We start from the raw sequence: 19945 nt of genomic DNA on the forward strand, positions 1-19945 counted from the left end.
TTATGTCAAACCTAAAGGCAAGGAAGCATCTATTGCAAAAAAGCTTTAGAATTTATATATCAAAAATGTAATCTACTTCACAAGATGTTGCATTTGTCATATAGGTCTTAAACTCCATACATTCTGTGTCTCAAAAAAATAATTCTGAATAAAATCAAGAAACAATTGCAATCAACATTTAATTAATTTATCTATCCAATAGACTAACCTACTTCATATGTAAAGCCAAGATATATTATTCTAATACAACCCTGAAAGTAGCAGGGTATTGAGAAAACAATTACAAGTCAACTACATTGCTGCAAGAGACTGCAGATACTGGAATCTTGAGCATAAAACACAGTGCTGGAGAAACTCAGTGGGTCAGGCAGCATTTGCGTAGCCAAATGGACAGAAGACATTTCAGGTTGGGACCCTTCTTCAGACTGAAGAATGGGGTTTTGTCAGAGAAGATGGGCTGTATCACACTTTACAGTAACGCAACCTCAGGTCATCTGCACATGAAGAAATGCCAGTTGCAAAAGAATAAATGTTGTGTTCATTTCTTTCTTTTTTCACATAAATTGCTAAATTTCATACCTCAAATTTTTAGGCAGCGATTTGTGAATTCTGTAAGGGCGAATTTCCAGAATCCAAATCGACATAACGCAGGGGTCACCTGTATTCCAAACACAAGTATCTCAATAATTCAAAATGCAGCAGTAAAATCATACTATTTGAACACCATACCAATATTTTGCTACATTCCAACATTTGATTTCCTCAGTTCATTTTCATTGTAGAGATTCATAACTTGGTGACATATTTCCCATCCACACTGTTCTACTTTTATTCAAGCAACACCACTGTTCCCTAGATTTTATTAAAATTTCCAATTTTAAGCTCAATTCCTAACTACATTCATTTTCTGTATTTTATCAGTGGGATCAACTAAATTATCACACTCTTCCATGGTAAAGGCTGGTGTAGATAAACTTATTTAGCCCTTCCATTGAAAATAGAAATGATGAGATGATGATATAAAAACAGAAAATTATGATAAAAGGCCAGGCAGCAGCTGCAGGAGAAACAGAGTTAACATTCCAACTCTTTTGTATGTCGTTGTACCTGTCCTCATTTAAGTTGCAAGTTCCATTCCACCACGTTATCTAATAGCGAAAAAATGCTCGGGTAAAACAAAGAGACAAATGTTTTTGAATATGTTTAGATATATTACAGTTAAATAAAAAATCTAGGATTGCTGAACTTTGAAATATTGCGATGGGAAAACTGAATATTAATAAGATTTATGTCCTTATAATCAAACACTGTTTATTGCAGTTAAAACGCTTTGCAGCTTGACGCGAAACCACCATTACGGTGGATTCGATTAGAACATAGAACACAGTATGTCGTTTACGTTTTTTTGCCATTCAGAACTGTACTCCCAACTCTCTTTTTCTAAAGATAACCCTAATTTGATTGTTATCTACGATGCACCATGATGTTATAAAGTCTACTGTATCTTTCTGCCCGATTAACATAATGTAAAACTAGATTGGAATAACAATAGGTTTTGATGTGATGAAATTAATATTGTCAAGGATCACATTCATAACATCTGCATCATGCATAGTTGGGATTCCAATAGATCATGTCATTAAAAAAAAAAGAACGGCGCGTAAATAAATATTAAAATCACATATAGCATACAGAACAGGAGCGATTAACTGGTCAATGATAAAGCCAGGAGAGTGGTAGGAACGGGGTGCAATCCATGGCCTGCATCCTGTTCAGTTGGGAGAGGAAAGTGGGTTGGGTAGAGACGGGATGGTGCAGGGGTGGGGATTGGAAGATGATCAGAGGAAAGAAAATACCAACTCAACCAGACTCACCTCATCCAGCTCGGCCCCGTCCTCAGTCCCAGTCCCGCTCCTCCTCAGGGTTGCACCATCTCCCAGCCCTAGATCTGATCGCCGCAACTTCTGTTTAAATATCAGCGCTGCTAGCGCCTAATCGCGCCCGAAATCGCTCGTTATGCTGACAAAATCAAAAAGCTGTAGTTTCAACCTGAAGCGCCTGTGCCAATCAATGCGGCAACCCCGGCCCTCCAGACCGTCGCTCCGTCACTGCCGCAGCTCCAGACTCTGACACGACAACAAATATGGCGTTTGCACCGTCCCTGACAGTCTCCTCCCTGGCCGCCCCACCAATCACATCGTCATCCGCCCAGCCAACATGACCAGCAATGGCAACCCACCTTCCCAATGACGTCACGACACCCCCGCCGCAAACCAATCAGCTGCCCGGCAAATTCACTGTAATAGTAACAACTTTTTTCTCACATTCACAGTGGGGCGAGTCTGTGCCAATGATTGGATTGAGCGTAGACACAAAATGCTGGGGTTGTCCTTTTTACTAGATTTGTGAATAATCTCAGCAAGTGCCGTGTATTAACGCCAATGATTGAATTGAGTTGTCCTTTTTTACGAGATTTGTGAATCATTTTAGCAAATGCCATGTATTAATGCCAATGATTGGCGTAACATTTGCATTACCAGCGCTAGTTGCATTACTAACGATTGGCGTAACATTTGCATTACGTCATGTAGTATACAAATAAAAAAAATAAAAAGCAGTATATTGTGTTACAGCTACAGAGAAAGTACAGACAAAAAAAGTGCAAGAGCTGCAATGAGATAGATTACAAATTATCAATTGCTACATAAAGTGCTAGTTTTTGAAACAAAATCAACAAAGTTCAAGTGAGTTTATTGTCATGTGTCCCTGACAGGACAATGAAATTCTTGCTTTGCTTCAGCACAACAGAACATAGTAGGCATTAACTACAAAACAGAACAGTGTGTCCATATACCATTATATAAATATATACACAATTGAATAAATAAATTGATAAAGTGCACATAACAGATAATGGGCTATAAATGTTCAGAGTTTTGTCCGAGCCAAGTTTAATAGCCTGATGGCTGTGGGGAAGTAGCTATTCCTGAACCTGGTCGTTGCAGACTTCAGGTTCCTGTACCTTCTACCTGAAGGTAGCAGGGAGATGAGTGTGTGGCCAGGATGGTGTGGGTCCTTGATGATACTGCCAGCCTTTTTGAGGCAGCGACTGCAATATAACTCCTCGAGGGAAGGGAGGTCAGAGCCGATGATGGACTGGGCAGTGTTTACTATTGTTTGTAGTCTTTTCCTCTCCAGGGCGCTCAAGTTGCCGAACCAAGCCACGATGCAACCGGGCAGCATGCTCTCTACAGTGCACCTGTAGAAGTTAGAGAGAGTCCTCCTTGACAAACCGACTCTCCGTAATCTTCTCAGGAAGTAGAGGTGCTGATGTGCTTTCTTGATAATTGCATCAGTGTTCTCGGACAAAGGAGTGACAAAGGTCACTCATTGGATAGTGATCAGCTTTGCTGATATTAACCGTTAACATAAGTGTAAACAGGCTCCTGTAATGCCACAAGCCTATTGTGTTCAGATGTATATAATCTTTAATTGTTTGAACATGAAAACCTTGACATTGTGAAATATATTGATGTAGGACAGCATTAGAATGACATACCACTGAGAGATCACCACAATTAAACTTCATAACTTTTGGACATGGCGTGCATTCTCTATAAACAGGAATACAAAGCACAGAGATCTTCAATACAATCACAATCACAATAATACTTTATTAGCCAAGTATGTTTTGCAACATACGAGGAATTTAATTTGCTGAGTCAGTCATACAAATAAAAAGCAACGGAACACACAAAATACATTTTAACATAAACATCCACTACTGTGGCACCTCCACATTCTTCACTGTGATGGAAGGTGAAAAAAAAGTTCAGATCTCTTCCCTTCCTTGCTCTCCCGCAGCCGGTGACTTTTGGGCCCTCTGCATCGGGGGGGATCAGCTCCTGTATCGGGGCTGATGTCAGCTCCCCGGCGCCGGCGATCGAACCCCACGTCGGGACTGGTCGAGCCTCTGCATTGTTGGAGCTCCCTATCCCGAGACTGCAAGCTCTCGATGTAAAGTAGCACGCCATGTTTGGAGAAATCCCAGGCAAGGGATCGACTACGATGTTAAGTCCCCGCCCTGCGGTGGGGCTCAAAGTCAGTCCGAGGTGGCCTCCAGCTCCACGATTGCATCTCCGGCAAGGTAAGTGTAGATTGGTTACTTCACTTTTTAGCCAATATAGTGCTTTATTATTAGAAGCTCCACCTACTACACTGTTCATATTATCGTAACCCAACTCGTGCTGGCAGTGTACGCTGCTACACAGCTGAAGCAACATGCTGTAGTGCATTATAAGTGCCTTTCAATAAATACTGTTGTACCATGTTCGTGAGTATGACAGGATCATTTGAGAAGATGTCAGAAGTGGGATTCAAACCCACGCCTCCAGTTGGAGACCAGCGGATGGTATCCCTGGGTGTCATTGCTATGGTCACCGACCCGTCCAACTGGGTTTCCACCATGGTGATTGCAACAAAGAAGAACAAGGAAGAAATCCGAATCTGCATCAACCCCAGAGACCTGAACACAGCGACCAGACACCCACACTACCCGATGCGTACAGTAGAGGAAATTGCAGCTCAGATAGGCAGTGCATTCGTGTTTCCTGTTCTGGATGCCAAAAGTTCATTCTGGCAGATCCCGCTGGATCCTGACTCGTCCATTCTCACCACGTTCGGCACACCCTTTGGCCACTACAAATTTCTGCGGATGCCCTTTGGCATCAACTCTGCTAATGAGGTATTCCAACGCACAATGGAACAATTATTTGCGGAGAATCCATGCGCCATCATTGTCGATGATATTCTCGTTGCCAGGCGCAACACGGCTGAACATGATGCTGTCCACAAGGGACACCCCGGTGTGGAAGCGACCTTACAATGAGCAAAGAGCATGTTTTACTGTCCCGGGATGACCAAGTATAATATACGCAAAAAAGTTGAAGCCTGCGCTGTCTGCAACAGCCTAAAGCCACACCAACAGAAGCAGCCCTTGCTTCCACACTCTGTTCCTCCTCTGCCGTGGTCCACAGTTGCTACCGACATATTCGAGTGGCATGAAAACACTATCTGGTTCTCATTGACTCGTATTCTTGGACCTGCTCAACTTAAGGAACATCGCCCGTGACCCAATACTGGGGTCTCCAGCCCAAAGCCTAATGTCTCGGCAGACCCGTGCTGTCCTGTCCCTGCAGCTGCTGCAGCCACAGGTCCGTTCACCTCCTTTTGTCCAGAAACAACTCCAACTGAAATGCGATGCCCAGAAATTATTTTTCGATGTCTAGCAAACCACTTAAATCTCTCTCCAGTGGGCAAGTTGTTCACCTTCAGACCGACAAGGACTATGGCCATTTGGGTCACATCCACAGCCCTGCAAAAGAGCCACGATCGTACCTGGTAAGCGCCGACGGGAGAATTTACAGACGCAACCGTCAACATCTCCTTCCTGTGAAGGAACCATGTCCTGCAGTCTCGTGTCCAGAAGCCACGCGTCCGATCTACCCTTCTACTGTCGGACTGTCTCTTCCCTCGCGCTCTGCTACTGCAGACCCACCATTGGCAATGCCCCCTACGCCCTCACCATAACGTTCGGTGCGCCGCTCACTGGCTTTGCCACGTTCACCCCCCGGGTCTCCAGTGCTCTTCCCGCATGGGTCCCCGGTTACTTCCCCGGTGAAAGCAGGAGACGCGGAATACTACACAGCTGAAGCAACATGCTGTAGTATATTATAAGTGCCTTTCAATAAATACTGTTGTACCATGTTCATTTGGGTCAGGGTCATTTAACAGTAAGAAACTGAAAAAAAAAGTTTGTCCCTCCCCTCTCCCCCTCCCCCCACATAAACCGAAGAACATTTACACAAACTTTAAAAACGCACAAAAAATAAAAATACAAGTTGATTGATGCAGAGTTTATAGATTTCCAAGCCAGCAAATTACTTTAACCAATTAAAACTACTGCGCCTGAGAGCATTAAACTATAGTAATGTCTCTGCAATTTGTCCAGCCTTCCTGTTAGATCATTGGATTTGCAGGGACAGTTGAAGTGAAATTGAATACATCTCAAGTGATTGATTGAAAATCTGCATATTTTTGGGGCAGCTATTACATTATCAGACCAACCAATCTTTTACTCATCAGATCATAACATTAATCTACATTAAATATCCACTTTCAGACAGGACATTTGGTTATGTATGAGACTATATGTATGACCTGGATTTTCCAGTCAGTTAGGAAGATGGTCTGCTTACCTTTAAGCTCATCCAAGGATTAATTCAATCCAGATTTTAGAACCCATTTTCTCCTCTCACTTTATCGCTAGTCTCTCTAGTGTTGGACGTTTCCAGCCTAGGAAAAAGGTTCTGACTGTCTATCATATCTATGCTTCACATAATTTTATATACTTCTATGAATCTCTACCTCTGACATTCTAGAGGAAACAAAGTCTATCCAACCTCCCCCTGTAGCTGAAACCCTCTAATCCAGGCCGCACTCCAGGCTAACATCGTGGAGCTGGTAGTCTCTTAGCTGGGGATTGACTTCGGGTGCTCCAGCCGCGGGAGCCTGCGGACTTAACATCGTGGAGCTTGCGATCCCTTTGTCAGGGATCGACTTCGGGAGCTCCAACCGCAGGAGCTTAGACCGTCCCGATTGCGGGTGCTCCCATTGCCCCGACGCGGGAGCTTCGATCTCCCCGATGCGGGTGCTTCGATCGCCCCAACTGCGGATGGTTCGACTGCCCTGACCACGGGAGAAAAGGAGGGAAGAAAATACGTTATTGCATTCCATCACAGTGTGCTGTGGTGGACGTTTATGTTAATTTTTTATGTAGTTGTGTGTCTTGTTGCTTTATTGCTATGACTATATAGCAAATCAAATTCCTTGTATGTTTTTACATACTTGGCTGATAAATTAATTACAATTACAATTCTGGTAAACTTCCTCTGTACCCTATCCGAACCCTCCAAATCTTTCCTGTAATGGGCGACCAGAATAGCATGCAGAATAATAACACTCAGAATAAAAGCATGTACCTTTAGAAAAGAGATGAAGAAGAATTTATTTTGTCATTTTTTTCATGGTGAATATGTGGAATTCATTGCCACAGAAGGCTGTGGAGGTCAAGTCATTGGGTATTTTTAAAGTGAGGATTGACAAGTTCTTGATTAGTAAGAGTATGAAAGTTATGGCAAGAAGGCAGGAGAGTAGGGTTGAGAGGGAAAGATAGATTAGCCATGATTAAACAGTGGAGTAGACTTGGTGGGGCAAATTACCTATTTCTATGATTTATGAAGTTATGAAAATATCTACCTTCTATCACAACCTTCTGTTTTCTCTAAAGAAGCCAGTTCCAAACCAATACGACCAAGTAATTGAATCCCGTACATCTTAATCTTCTGGATCAGGCTACCATGAAGGACCTTACAGGGCTCGAAATTAACGGTTGCCCGGGTGCCAATGGCTACCTAAATTCCCGCCGGGCAACCTAAAAGCCGTGTCATTTTGCCGGGCTTAGCAACATCTATCGTTCACTTTGAACAGGCCCCCTCTCTATCTCTCACACTGTCACTCTCCGTCTCCGCCCGCCATCCGTGTCCGGGCCGCCGGGTCTCTGCTATCCGCCACTTCTCATCCGCCGGCAAGGCCTTCTGCCTTGCACATGAGCACTGCCACGGCCAACACATCCTCGGCTGCTTTGCACATGCGCACTACCACGGCCTGCACATCCTCCCCCTGCACATGCGCACAACCATGGCCAGCACATCATTGACCGCCCTGCACATGCGCACTGCCACGGCAACTGGTCGGCGCCGAGCACTTTCTACCTCCCGTTGCATTGTGGGAGATCTGGCCGCCATTGCTGTCCAGTCGCCGCCTCGCCGCGACCGCTGAAACCCAACGCAGAATCGGTCCCTGGAGTATCTCTTGCTTCTTGGTTTCCTGGTCCTCCAAAAATATTCCAAATGGAATTTAAACTGGAGATGGTGGCGGGTCCACCACCAAACTCCAAACTCTGAACAATAACAGCCTATTGCACTTTAACTATTTATTTATTGTGTATATATATGGTCTATAGTATATAGACACACTGAACTTTTATCTCCTGTTCTGTATTACGTTTACATATTCTGTTGTGCTGCAGCAAGCAAGAATTTCATTGTCCTATCTGGGACACATGACAATAAAACATTCTTGACTCTTGCCTTGGACTTAAGCAAAGATGGGGTTCTTGGGAAAAAAGAGGTACCTTAAATTTAGTTGCGTCTGGTTGGGTAACTATGGTAGGGTGAAGACTATTCCATGCTTTAATTGTGCGGGGGAACTCCATGGAGCAGCCTGCATCTCTGGATAGAAGAAATTGGGTGATGTTTCGGGTAGAGACCCTTCTTTAGACTCCCTCTGGTTTTAGTGTTTTTAGTTTAATTTAAAGATACAGCGTGGAAACAGGCCCTTCGGCCCACTGTCCACACCAACCACCGATCACCAATCACCCTTACACTAGTTCTATCCCACACATTAGCGACGTAAGTCAAGAGTGTTTTATTCTCTCACATCCCAGTTAGAACAATGAAATCCTTACTTGCAGCAGCACAACAGAATATGTAAACATCGTACTCTGTAAACAATGTTATAAACGAGAAAACAAAACAGTGTATATTTATGTATGAATATATAGCTATATAAATATATATATATATATATTTTAAACCGAAGATAGACACAAAAAGCTGGAGTAACTCAACAGGTCAGACAGAATCTCTGGACAAAAGGAAAATATTATGTTTTGGGTTGGGGACTGAAAAAAGTTCCTGCACACCTTTGGAATGTGGAAGGAATCAAGAGCACTTGGCGAAACCCCATGCGATCAAAGGGAAAAGGAGCAAACTCCATACAGACAGCACCCATATTCAGGATCAATTCCGGGTTTCTGGCACTTTGAGGCAGCAACTTTATGGCCAATGTACTGCCACATAGTCTTGAACTGAATTAAAACATACAGTAGCAGTAAAGGGGGACATAGCGTCACTTAGAGATTTAAGACTGAAAATGGAGTTTCTTTTTTTTAGTAAACAAAGTTACCAACGTATAATTTTTTGTGTGTTGGAAAACAATATATAGTGGCACAGCTGGTAGACTTGCTGCCTCACACGGCAGAGATCTGTGTTCGATCATGTCCTCGGGCACTGTCTGTGTTGAATTTGCACATTCTCCCTGCAACCGTGTAGGTTTCCTCCCACATCCCAAAGACACATTGGCTTTGTAGGTTAACTTGTCTCTGTAAAATTGCCCCTAATGTGTAGGGAGTGAGTGAGGAAAGTGGGATAACAGAACTTGTGTGAATGGGTGGTAGACAAAAATGCTGGAGAAAATCAGCAGGTGAGGCAGCATCCATGGAGTGAAGGAAGAGGTGACGTTCCGGGTCGAGACCCTTCTTCAGACTGATGTCAGGGGGGGCGGAAAAAAGAAAGGAAGTTGCGGAGACAGTGGGCTGTGGGAGAGCTGGGAATGGGAGGGGAAGGAGGGAGAAAGCTAGGACTACCTGAAATTGGAGAAGCCAATGTTCATACTGCTGGGCTGTAAACTACCCAAGCGAAATATGAGGTGCTGTTCCTCCAATTTGCAGTGGGCCTCACTCTGTGCGGACCAACTGGCGGGAGTTTTTACGGACATTTTCAACCTCTCACTTCTGAGGTCTGAGGTCCCCACCTGCTTTAAAAGGGCATCAATTATACCGGTGCCCAAGAAGAGTAAGGTGACGTGCCTCAATGACTATCGACCAGTGGCACTAACGCCGGTGGTGATGAAGTGCTTTGAGAGGTTGATCATGGAGCAAATCAACTCCTACCTCGACAAAAACCTGGACCCACTGCAGTTCGCGTACCGCCACAACAGATCAACGGTGGATGCGATCTCGCTGGCCCTCCACTCCGCACTGGACCACTTGGACAACAAAAACTCATATGTCAGGCTGTTATTCATTGATTACAGCTCGGCATTTAACACAATCATCCCCTCCAAAACTGGTTACCAAACTCGCAGAACTGGGTCTCTGCGCATCCCTCTGCAACTGGATCCTCGACTTCCTCGTCCACAGACCACAGTCTGTTCGTATTGGTGGAAATGTGTCAGCCTCAATAACAATCAGCACGGGAGCACCTCAAGGCTGCGTGCTCAGCCCCCTGCTGTACTCACTCTATACCCATGACCGCGTAGCGAACCACAGTGCGAACTCCATCATCAAGTTCGCTGACGACACCACTATTGTGGGGCGTATCACTGATGGGGATGAGTCAGAGTACAGAAGAGAGATCGAGCAACTGTCCATATGGTGCCAGCGCAATAACCTGGCCCTCAACACCAGCAAAACCAAGGAACTGATTGTGGACTTTGGAAGGAGTAGGAGGGGGACCCACAGCCCCATTTATATCAACGGGTCGATGGTTGAAAGGGTCAAGAACTTCAAATTCCTGGGCGTGCACATCTCTGAAGATCTTTCCTGGTCCGAGAACACTAACGCAATTATCAAAAAAGCTCATCAGCGCCTCTACTTCCTGAGAAGATTACGGAGAGTTGGATTGTCAAGGAAGACTCTCTCTAACTTCTACAGGTGCACAGTCGAGAGCATGCTGACCGGTTGCATCGTGGCTTGGTTCGGCAATTTGAGCGCCCTGGAGAGGAAAAGACTACAAAAAGTAGTAAACACTGCCCAGTCCATCATCGGCTCTGACCTTCCTTCCATCGAGGGGATTTATCGCAGTCGCTGCCTCAAAAAGGCTGGCAGTATCATCAAAGACCCACACCATCCTGGCCACACACTCATCTCCCTGCTACCTTCAGGTAGAAGGTACAGGAGCCTGAAGACTGCAACAACCAGGTTCAGGAATAGCTACTTCCCCTCAGCCATCAGGCTATTAAACCTGGCTCGGACAAAACTCCGATTATTAACAACCACTTTCTGTTATTTGCACTTTACCAGTTTATTTATTCATGTGTGTATATATTTATATCATGGTATATGGACACATTTATCTGTTTTGTAGTAAATGCCTACTATTTTCTGTGTGCTTAAGCAAAGCAAGAATTTCATTGTCCTATACAGGGACACATGACAATAAACTCACTTAAACTTGAACTTGAACTCTGGCCATGGAGGAGGCCCAGGACAGAAAGGTCGGATTCGGAATGGGAGGGGGAGTTGAAGTGCTGAGCCACCGGGAAATCAGTTTGGTTATTGCGAACTGAGTGGAGGTGTTGTGCGAAGCGATCGCCAAGCCTGTGCTTGGTCTCACCGAGGTTGCTCATACGCTGAATAATCCAACCACATTTTTGTTTGGAATTGGAAAGAAATAATAGAAAATGCATTCATTGCAACGTGTAAATAGAGTCGAGATACTGTATTATAATTTCATTGCGCATAATTCCGACTGGTAACCACGCACTTCGGCCAAGCACATTATCGCTCGCGTCATGCAGGCCGTCTTAAATGGCCACCTAAACTGTCATTTGGCAACCTAAAAAACTGCCTAGGTTGCCCTGCTGGAAACAGCGAAAAAAAGTTAAGTGAGAGTCCTGCCTTATCAAAGCCTTATTAAAATTATCTTGCCATGACTATGAATTTAACAGAAGAAAATTAAAAATAATTCAGCATTGGCCTGCAGGATATGTTGAGCTTAATGGTTTATCAAACTATTAAAACCATAATTTTGGTTTATGAAAGTTGGAGTCCTTTAATTTTATTTCAGTTTTAAAACTCTAATAATTAATTAGGTGCAACTTTGCCCAATGCTTTAAAAAAAATATTTTACTGCTATTCCTATCTAAGCAGATAATTATTTTATAAATAATGTACAGCATGTCTACATTGTTTTGTTCATTTACATTTCAATGTTTTCTGTTCCATTTGTCTTTCACTAATCTTTTTCACAAACGAATGCCTGAAGTAAAAATGAGAATGTGCTGAATATTAAGGTCTAATTGAGACTTATTAAGATTTACTATTTATGCCCATGAATAACCAAAACTGATAGAGGGAATTTCTAAACTAAAATGGGTGGGGCACACAAAGGATAATTTCTTTAGTTCTCCATAGTATGTCAGCAAAATGCAAACTGTCAAAAGTATTTTTTTTAAAATGTTGTGTCATGCTTTTACAAACTATCTGCAAATTATTTTTTGCTTAGAGTAATGTGTTAAGATCCAGCATTGAGTGCTATAGCAACAAACATGCAAACAGAACTCTGTAATAGTTGCTAAAGCTTTGTCAGCACCAGAGAACAGTATGTACCAAATGGAAAGATGAAGTGTTACTCCTTGTGTTTGCTTTGAATTTGTTTGCTGAAGGCCACAAATAGATGCCAATGAGGAAGTGAAATGATGAATGAAAGTGGCAAATGATCAGTTTGTGAATGCAGTTGCATTTTACTAAAGTTTGGGGTTTCTACAAGTGTTTATTGACATGAAACATGTACTTTAATTTCCTTTCTGCTTTATTGTTGGCTGATTTAAAGAGTGCTTACAACATTTTCTGCTTTTTCAATGGTCCAATTTATAGTCTCCAGCCAACTTAATCACTTCACCCCACCACTCTCTCACTTTAAGTAATAAGTTTAAGTAAGGATTGGTAAAAACGATTCGTGTCCAAAACTAAAATCCACTTTGCTGTTGATATGCTTATCTTCATGTAAATGGGGCTGAAGTCCAATGTTGTGTAAGACAATGATAAGTTCCTCCAACTACTTATGAGGATCTGCTCCCTAGGTCCCTAGTTCACATTGGGAAGAATGGAAATGCATCGACTTGGGAGGACCAAGTCTCACAGCCAAAGGTGAGAGTAACTTAAATTTCTTACTGTTAATATTGTTAATTTAGCCATTGTACTGATATATCATGTCATCAAAGATCCATACCACCCTGGCCGCACTTTCTTCTCGCTGCGACCATCAAGAAAGTACAGGAGCTTGAAAACCATTACCTCCAGGTTCAAGTGCAGCTTCTTCCATCACGTGCTTTAACCACACTGCACAAACTTAACTTCAACTCCACCCCAGCAACGAACTACTACAGACCTTTTATAACTTGAGCTATGTACTTTGGGTTGTTCTATTATGGTCTGGTTACCTGTAATTTATTGTATTATGAATGTGCCCATAAAGCTGTGGTAAGTAACAATCTAATTGTGCCGTTCCCAGTGCATTATCATTAAGCACTCTTGACTGTGCCCGGTACAGACACACCACACTAATCCATAAAAAGGTACTTTCAGATCTGCTAGCAGCATTGGGTTCTGGTCTTAATGATGTCTGCTACATTACAGTACATTATTAATTTTATAATGAACTAGACCAAGTGCAGACCCGTTGGGTCTGTTACCCCCAACGTGTGGTTGCGGGGGCTGGGGGGGCGGAGGGCGGCATGCGGCGTCACACACCCTAACTACCCCCTCCCCCCCGCACACACGCTAACTACCCCCTTGATATTATATTAATATTATTAATTTGCTCCTTTTACCCCATAACCGCCCTATCCACATAGCCCCCAACTCGCAGGCGCATCTAGAGGGGGGGGGGGGGGGGGGGTAGAGAGTGAGAGCAGAGAGAGAATGGGGAGAGACAAAGAGAAAGGGGCAGAGACAGAAGGGCAAGAGACAGGGGGAGAGGGGGTGGAGTAGAGAGTGAGAGCAGAGAGAGAATGGGGAGAGACAAAGAGAAAGGGGCAGAGACAGAAGGGCAAGAGACAGAGGGAGAGTGAGGGAAGGGAGGGGCAGAGGTGGGGGGGAAGGAAGGGGGCAGGGGAGGGGAGGGGTGGAGGGAGGAAGGGCAGGAGGGAGATGGGGTAGGGGAGGAGACAGAGTGCCAGATGCTAGTATCTTTGGTGGTGGGGGTGTTGTGGCTGCTGTAGGTACTGGCTCACATATCTTCATTAATGACACAACTGCTGATGGTGGTAGCATAATGAATTCTGAAGTGTATAGACACATCCTATCTGCTCAAGTTCAAACAAATGTCTCAAAACTCATTGGCCGGCGGTTCATTCTACAGCAAGCCAATGATTCCAAACATACTGCTAAAGCAACAAAGGTGTTTTTCAAAGCGAAAAAATTGTCAATTCTAGAGAGGCTAAGCCAATCACCTGATCTGAACCCAATGCCTTTTATATGTCGAAGAGAAAACTGAAGGGGACTAGCCTCCAAAACAAGCATAACTAAAAGGTACACAAAAATGCTGGAGAAACTCAGCGGGTGCAGCAGCATCTATGGAGCGAAGGAAATAGGTAACGTTTCGGGCCGAAACCCTTCTTCAGACTAGCATAACTAAAGATGGCTGCAATACAGGCCTGGCAGAACATCACCAGAGAAGACACCCAGCAACCGGTGATGTCCATGAATCGCAGACTTCAAGCAGTCATTGCATGCTAAGGATATGCAACAAAATACTAAACATGACTACTTTCTCATGGTGAAACTAAAATGTATAAAAATGGACTTTATTAAAATCTGACAATGTGCACTTTAACCACATGTGATTTTTTTTCTATTATAAATCTCAAATTCTGGAGTACAGAGACAAATAAATAAATGATGGGTCTTTGTCCAAACATTAGGGAGGGCACTGTAGATTTGTTTTCCACTTGGGAATGAGAATAGATAAACAAAACTGTTTGGTGTCTCGATTTGGCTTTTGCGGCCCTTGACTGGGGAAAGTGTGTAGCTGCACCTACTCGTGTCGGCAGGTAATCAAACCCTGCGGTCAGGTGCTTCGGTCGTGTGACTATAGGGAGGGGTTTGAGATTGCGCGCTTTCTGGGCGATGCCCCTTCAGCCGTTCTCGATCACCGTTGTGGTTTGACCTTTGTATTGGCTGCGTTGTGTTATACCGTTGATTTCGTCATTTCGATAATAAAACTTAGTTTGGAAATCGACTCTCGTCTCAACTCGCCAAATTGGTGACCCCGACGCGCCCAATCTCAAATTGGACGCCAGCATGCAAGATAATTACGCTCCCGCCGCCGCTCCCATCGCCCATCAAAATGCCATCTGCGTCAAACTGCCTGTGTTTTGGCCCGATCAGCCGCAAGTGTGGTTCGCACACATTGAGGCACAGTTCCATCTGTACCGCATCGTCGCGGACAAAATAAAATACTTCCATGTGGTAGGAGCCCTGCCGCAAGAGTCCGCCTCCCGTCTTCTGCCTTATCTGAGGGACCCTCCTGCGATCGCCAAATACGACGGCCTCAAGGCCCTCCTGTTACACACCTTCGGGCTCAGCTGTCGGGACCATTGCCACCCGCAAGCTAATGGGCTGGTCGAAAGGTTTCATCGACACCTTAAGTCAGCACTGTAGGCTCCGGCTTACGGGTCCGGACTGGGTGGAACAACTGCCCTGGGTCCTCCTTGGCATCCGCACTATGCCTAAAGAGGATTTGGCTGCTTCCTCGGCCGAGCCATGCGGGTACCCGGGGATTTCCTACCCGTCGCCCGCGGGCAAGTCGCATCAGCCCTGGCGTTGTTGGTCGGCCTTCGTGAATGGGTGCGCACATTGGCCCCTTTCCCCGCTTCCAGGCATGGTTCGTCCGCGGTGCATGTGCCCGCGGTGTTACAACAGTGTGCCTATGTTTTCATCCGCAGGAACGCTCACTGCTCGCCATTGCAGCCGGTCTATGAAGGGCCTTTCCGGGTGCTGCGCGCCGGAGTCGCCTCGTTCACGATGGACGTGGGTGGCCGGGAGGAGTTCGTCTCCGTCGGCAGTCTTAAGCCCGCCCACGTGGATGTGGACAGCCCGGTGGTCGTTGCTACACCGCGACGTAGAGGTCGTCTGCCGGCCGTTCCGCCCGTACTGAATACGCCCCTTCCATTCACCACGATGCCAGCTGCGATTTCGCCCGCTCCCGGTTTCGTTCCACCCGCCCATGTTACGCCTGTCCACGCGTTCCGGTCGTCTCATCCAGGTCCCTACTCGCTTCCGTACCTCGGGTTCTGGGAGGGGCCCTGTAGCGGCACCTACTGGTGCCCGTAGGTAATTGAACCCTGCGGTCAGATGCAAAGATCTCCTCTATAATCTTTGGTCAGGTGCTTCGGTCGTGTGACTATAGGGAGGGGTTTGTGTTCGCGCGCTTTCTGAGCGATGCCCCTTCAGTCGTTCTCGACCACCATTGTGGTTTGACCTTTTGTATTGGCTGTGTTGGGTTATACCGTTGATTTCGTCATTTCGATAATAACTTATTTTGGAAGTCGACTCTAGTCTCAACTCGCCAAATGTGTATAATTTGGGGAGAAAATAGAACAAAGCTTCCAAATTACATTAAATATACAAACAAAGCAGTCCAATCATTCGAAGGGTTTCGGCCCGAAACGTTGCCTATTTCCTTCGCTCCATAGATGCTGCCTCACCCGCTGAGTTTCTCCAGCATTTTTGTCTACAGTCCAATCACTTTATGTTTTACCTCTTGCCTTTTCCTCATCCAACTCCATCAACATCCTCAAAGCTTCTAAATTTACATAGAATATACACAACAAAACAGTTGTGTATATTCTATTGTCTACTGGTCTAATGCCATCACAACAGCCTCAAAGCTTCTAAAGTCATATAGAACAAACAAATCCGCTCATTTATATGTATTATCTATTGCCATTCCTGATCTAACTCCATCAGCAGCCTCACATACCCGTTTTCTTCCAGCATGACCTGCTGAGTTTTACTCCAGCATCCGCAGTCCATTTTTATTACATTCATCGTTCGTCTCCCTCGTCTTTGAACTTTTGGGGACGAGTCGCGGCAGAAAACATCCGAGCTAGAAGTGAACAGATGAAAAATCAATCGGAAACTTCAGTTGGTTGCGACGCCAAGTAAGAGAAGTAAATCCGATCGGGGGCTCTCTCGGTTGACGGTGGGCCAGTCTCCGGGCGGACGGGCTGAACGGCCTTCCCGCGCGGTTGCGATTGGCCGTGTACTTCGCAGGCGGGCGCAATGGGCGGGCGGTTGGTGCGAGGCAAAGATACGAGGGCCGTTGTCTGCCGCGTGGGCGGGCGGTGCGAAGGAGGGACGCTGCTGCTGCTGCGCGCGCGTGTGTGTGTGTTGGAGGCCGAGTGGCGGGAAGCGGACGCCTGGTGCTCGGGGCGCGGCAGTGACACACGGCGATGTTTCGTTCAGCCCTTCAAGGGACAGGGTATTTAAAACTTTTTTCGGTAGTTAGTCTACATCTTGAGTCTTGATCCCCTCCCTGCCTATGAAAGTTCGTTTAGGTCGTAACAGGAGGTCGTTAAGAAATGGTAAGCTCGGTGTACCGTCGTGCATGTTTAACAATAGCCCCAAACCGTGGATTGAGGCCATATGTTGTTCTCAGCTAGGGTTTGTTGACCCGCCCAGGGCCTATGTGGGACCCATATATAGTATATATTATGGACAGGACGACGCCAGGGGAGCGGTCCCTCTGTACGGGATTTCAGTCGCAGCGAGCTGGGTGTTTGGTGGACCGCCTGGGCTCGGCAACCGCGCCATTTTGGTTACACCCGCCTCGATATTTTACCGGATGGTTAATAAGAACAGCGGTTACAATGGTCAGGTTGGTGGACTATTAGCCAAAGTTCTGTTCCTTTCATCTGGATGTAACTGAATCCCGACCTAGTAGCTGTGAAATTCAAAATTTGGTGGTTGATAGTGATTATAAACGCATCGTAAGGATTTTTTTTTTGTATGGCTTAAATTAATCTCCGGACCCACGAATATGTATGGTCTCTAACTGACTCCCAGTTCAAGGGCAATTCGGGATAAACAGTAAGCCCAAACAATACTACCAGTTTTGTCCACATCCCATGAATAAGTAGAGTAGGGAACACGAGATTAGAGGTCATAGGTTTAAAGTGAGGGGCGGGGGGATTTTATAGGAATCTGGAGGGTTACTCCATTTCACACAAAGGGATGTAGATTTATGGAAAGAGCTGCCAAAGGAGGTAGATGAGACGGGTACTATCGCACCATTTAAGAAATACTAGACCAAGTGCAGACCCGTTGGGTCTGTTCCCCCAACGTGCGGTTGTGGTGGGGTGGGGTGGGGAGGCGGCATGCAGCGTCACACACACTAACTATCTCCCCTCCCGCACTCACGCTAATTACCCCCCTTGATATTATATTAATATTATTAATTTGCCCCTTTTACCCCATAACCACACTATCTACTGACGCATAGCCCCCAACTTGCAGTCACGTCTAGAGGGGAGGGGGGTAGAGAGTGAGGGCAGAGAGAGAAGGGGCAGAGAGAGAGACAGAAACACAGAGAGAGGGGCAAGAGGGAGAGGGGGTGGAGAGGAGGAGAAGAGGAAGGGTGGGTGACGGGGGAAAGGTGGGGGAGGAGAGAGTGAGGGGGGTGAGGTGGGGAGCAGGGAGGGTGGAGGGTAGGGGGTGTGGAGGGGAGAGGATTTAGGGGAGGGAGGGTGGGGGATGGAGGGAAGAGAGTGGGGGATGTGGAGGGGAGAAGGGGAGAGAGGATGTGCTGAGAGAGGGGAGGGAGGGAGGGTGGAGGGAAGGGGGTAGGGGTGTGGGGAGTGGGGAGGGGAGGGGAGAGGAGGGGGAGACGGGGGAGAGAGAGAGAGGTGGGGAGGTGAGACGAGTGTAGACGGAACATGTTGGCCGGTGTGAGCAAGTTGGGCCGAATGGCCTGTTTCCACGCTGTAAGATACTTACTCATAATATAAAGCCGACACAAGTCTGATTTGGGCTGATACCCCTCAGCAACACAGCCATTATGGAGACAATGGTGGGGCACGATTGATATATTTCCAGTGAATGGTGCTTTTGCCACTTTTCTCAATGTTTCAATTCAATCTCTTTCTGTGATGTTATTTTTCTCTTAATGTTTATTGTGTGTTAATATCTAAAACTGTTCCAGAGTAGTGTTTAGGGCATATTTGGCTTCATCGCAATAGACTGATGATGATGTAATCTGGAACAAAAAAAACACACTGCTGGAGGAACTCCGAGTAGAGCAGCATCTGTCGAGATAATGGGATATCTCTCCAGAGATGTTGCCTCCCCCGCTGAGTTCCCCCAGTATTTTTGTCAATCTTTGATTTTTCCAGCATCTGCAGTTCTTTCTTAAACATGGGATAGTTGATGTTCAGATTTAGTCTCCTCGTCAACACATGGCTTTATCTGATTATCTCTCTGATATCTAATATTCCGTAAGCAGAAATCTCCAATTAAATGCTGAGTATACTGATGGACATGGTGTCATTACCTGAGCCATAGCTCTGAGTACTATTTCTCGCTTGGCCAGCTCTGACATTGAGGTAAACTATTTCCAAGCTTAATATTGTGCTTGACCCCAAAAGAAGTTCTGCCTACAAGTATTCAAGAAGGAACTGGAGATGCTGGAAAATCGAAGGTACACAAAAAAGCTGGAGAAACTCAGCGGGTGCAGCAGCATCTATGGAGCAAAGGAAATAGGACCTATTTCCTTCGCTCCATAGATGCTGCTGCACCCGCTGAGTTTCTCCAGCTTTTTTGTGTACCTTCTGCCTACAAGTAGTTGTCATCACCAAAAACATCTCTTTAAAATTGCCTGACACTGACCTTGTTTAATCTCATTTACTACTGAAAACTCCCTCAGTATTGCCTTCGTAAACCCAAGATTTGCTCATTTAAGTACCTTCAAGTTCTCTGCATTAACTTCAAGTTTGGTTTGCTGCCACCCCTATATTTGTTGCTTCGGTTTGAAAGTCCTCAAGATTCAAATGTCTTTATGGCTTGGCTACTTTGTATCCAGGGCTGGATTTAGATGAAGAGAGGCCCTAAGCTATTTCACTTGTGAGGCCCCCCACTTCCCAATCCCCCACCCCCACAACTAGAGGACCATGACTACCCGACAGTGACAGTGTGACACTTTTAGATCCTACTGTATGTTGTCATTAAACAGCTGGTTTTAAAATACATATTGGATTCACCGCG

General features: G+C 45.5%; 2 protein-coding genes across 8 annotated transcripts in view; one reads left to right on the top strand and one right to left on the bottom strand.

The window, feature by feature from the left end:
• ccdc186 (coiled-coil domain containing 186) overlaps positions 1-2177 on the bottom strand; it is a 76448-nt gene extending 74271 nt beyond the window's left edge. For 3 of the 7 annotated variants that reach the window (XM_033033920.1, XM_033033921.1, XM_033033917.1), the window contains exons 1-2: positions 1875-2176; positions 580-658 (exon numbers count right to left, since the gene is read on the bottom strand). The gene's annotated coding sequence lies outside the window, so the exon portion shown is untranslated. Of the gene's footprint in view, positions 1-579; positions 659-1874 lie in introns of all 7 variants that reach the window. The other 4 variants (XM_033033918.1, XM_033033919.1, XM_033033922.1 and 1 more) reach the window with 3 other exon arrangements.
• A 13271-nt stretch (positions 2178-15448) lies between these two features.
• Positions 15449-19945, top strand: part of tdrd1 (tudor domain containing 1) — a 50145-nt gene continuing 45648 nt past the window's right edge. Inside the window, exon 1 of the mRNA XM_033034459.1 lies at positions 15449-16014. Within this exon, the coding sequence (XP_032890350.1) occupies positions 15449-16014 (566 nt within the window). The remainder of the gene's footprint in view (positions 16015-19945) is intronic.

This window comes from Amblyraja radiata, chromosome 15 (assembly GCF_010909765.2).
Source record: "Amblyraja radiata isolate CabotCenter1 chromosome 15, sAmbRad1.1.pri, whole genome shotgun sequence".
In the NCBI taxonomy this organism is placed as follows: Eukaryota; Metazoa; Chordata; class Chondrichthyes; order Rajiformes; family Rajidae; genus Amblyraja; species Amblyraja radiata.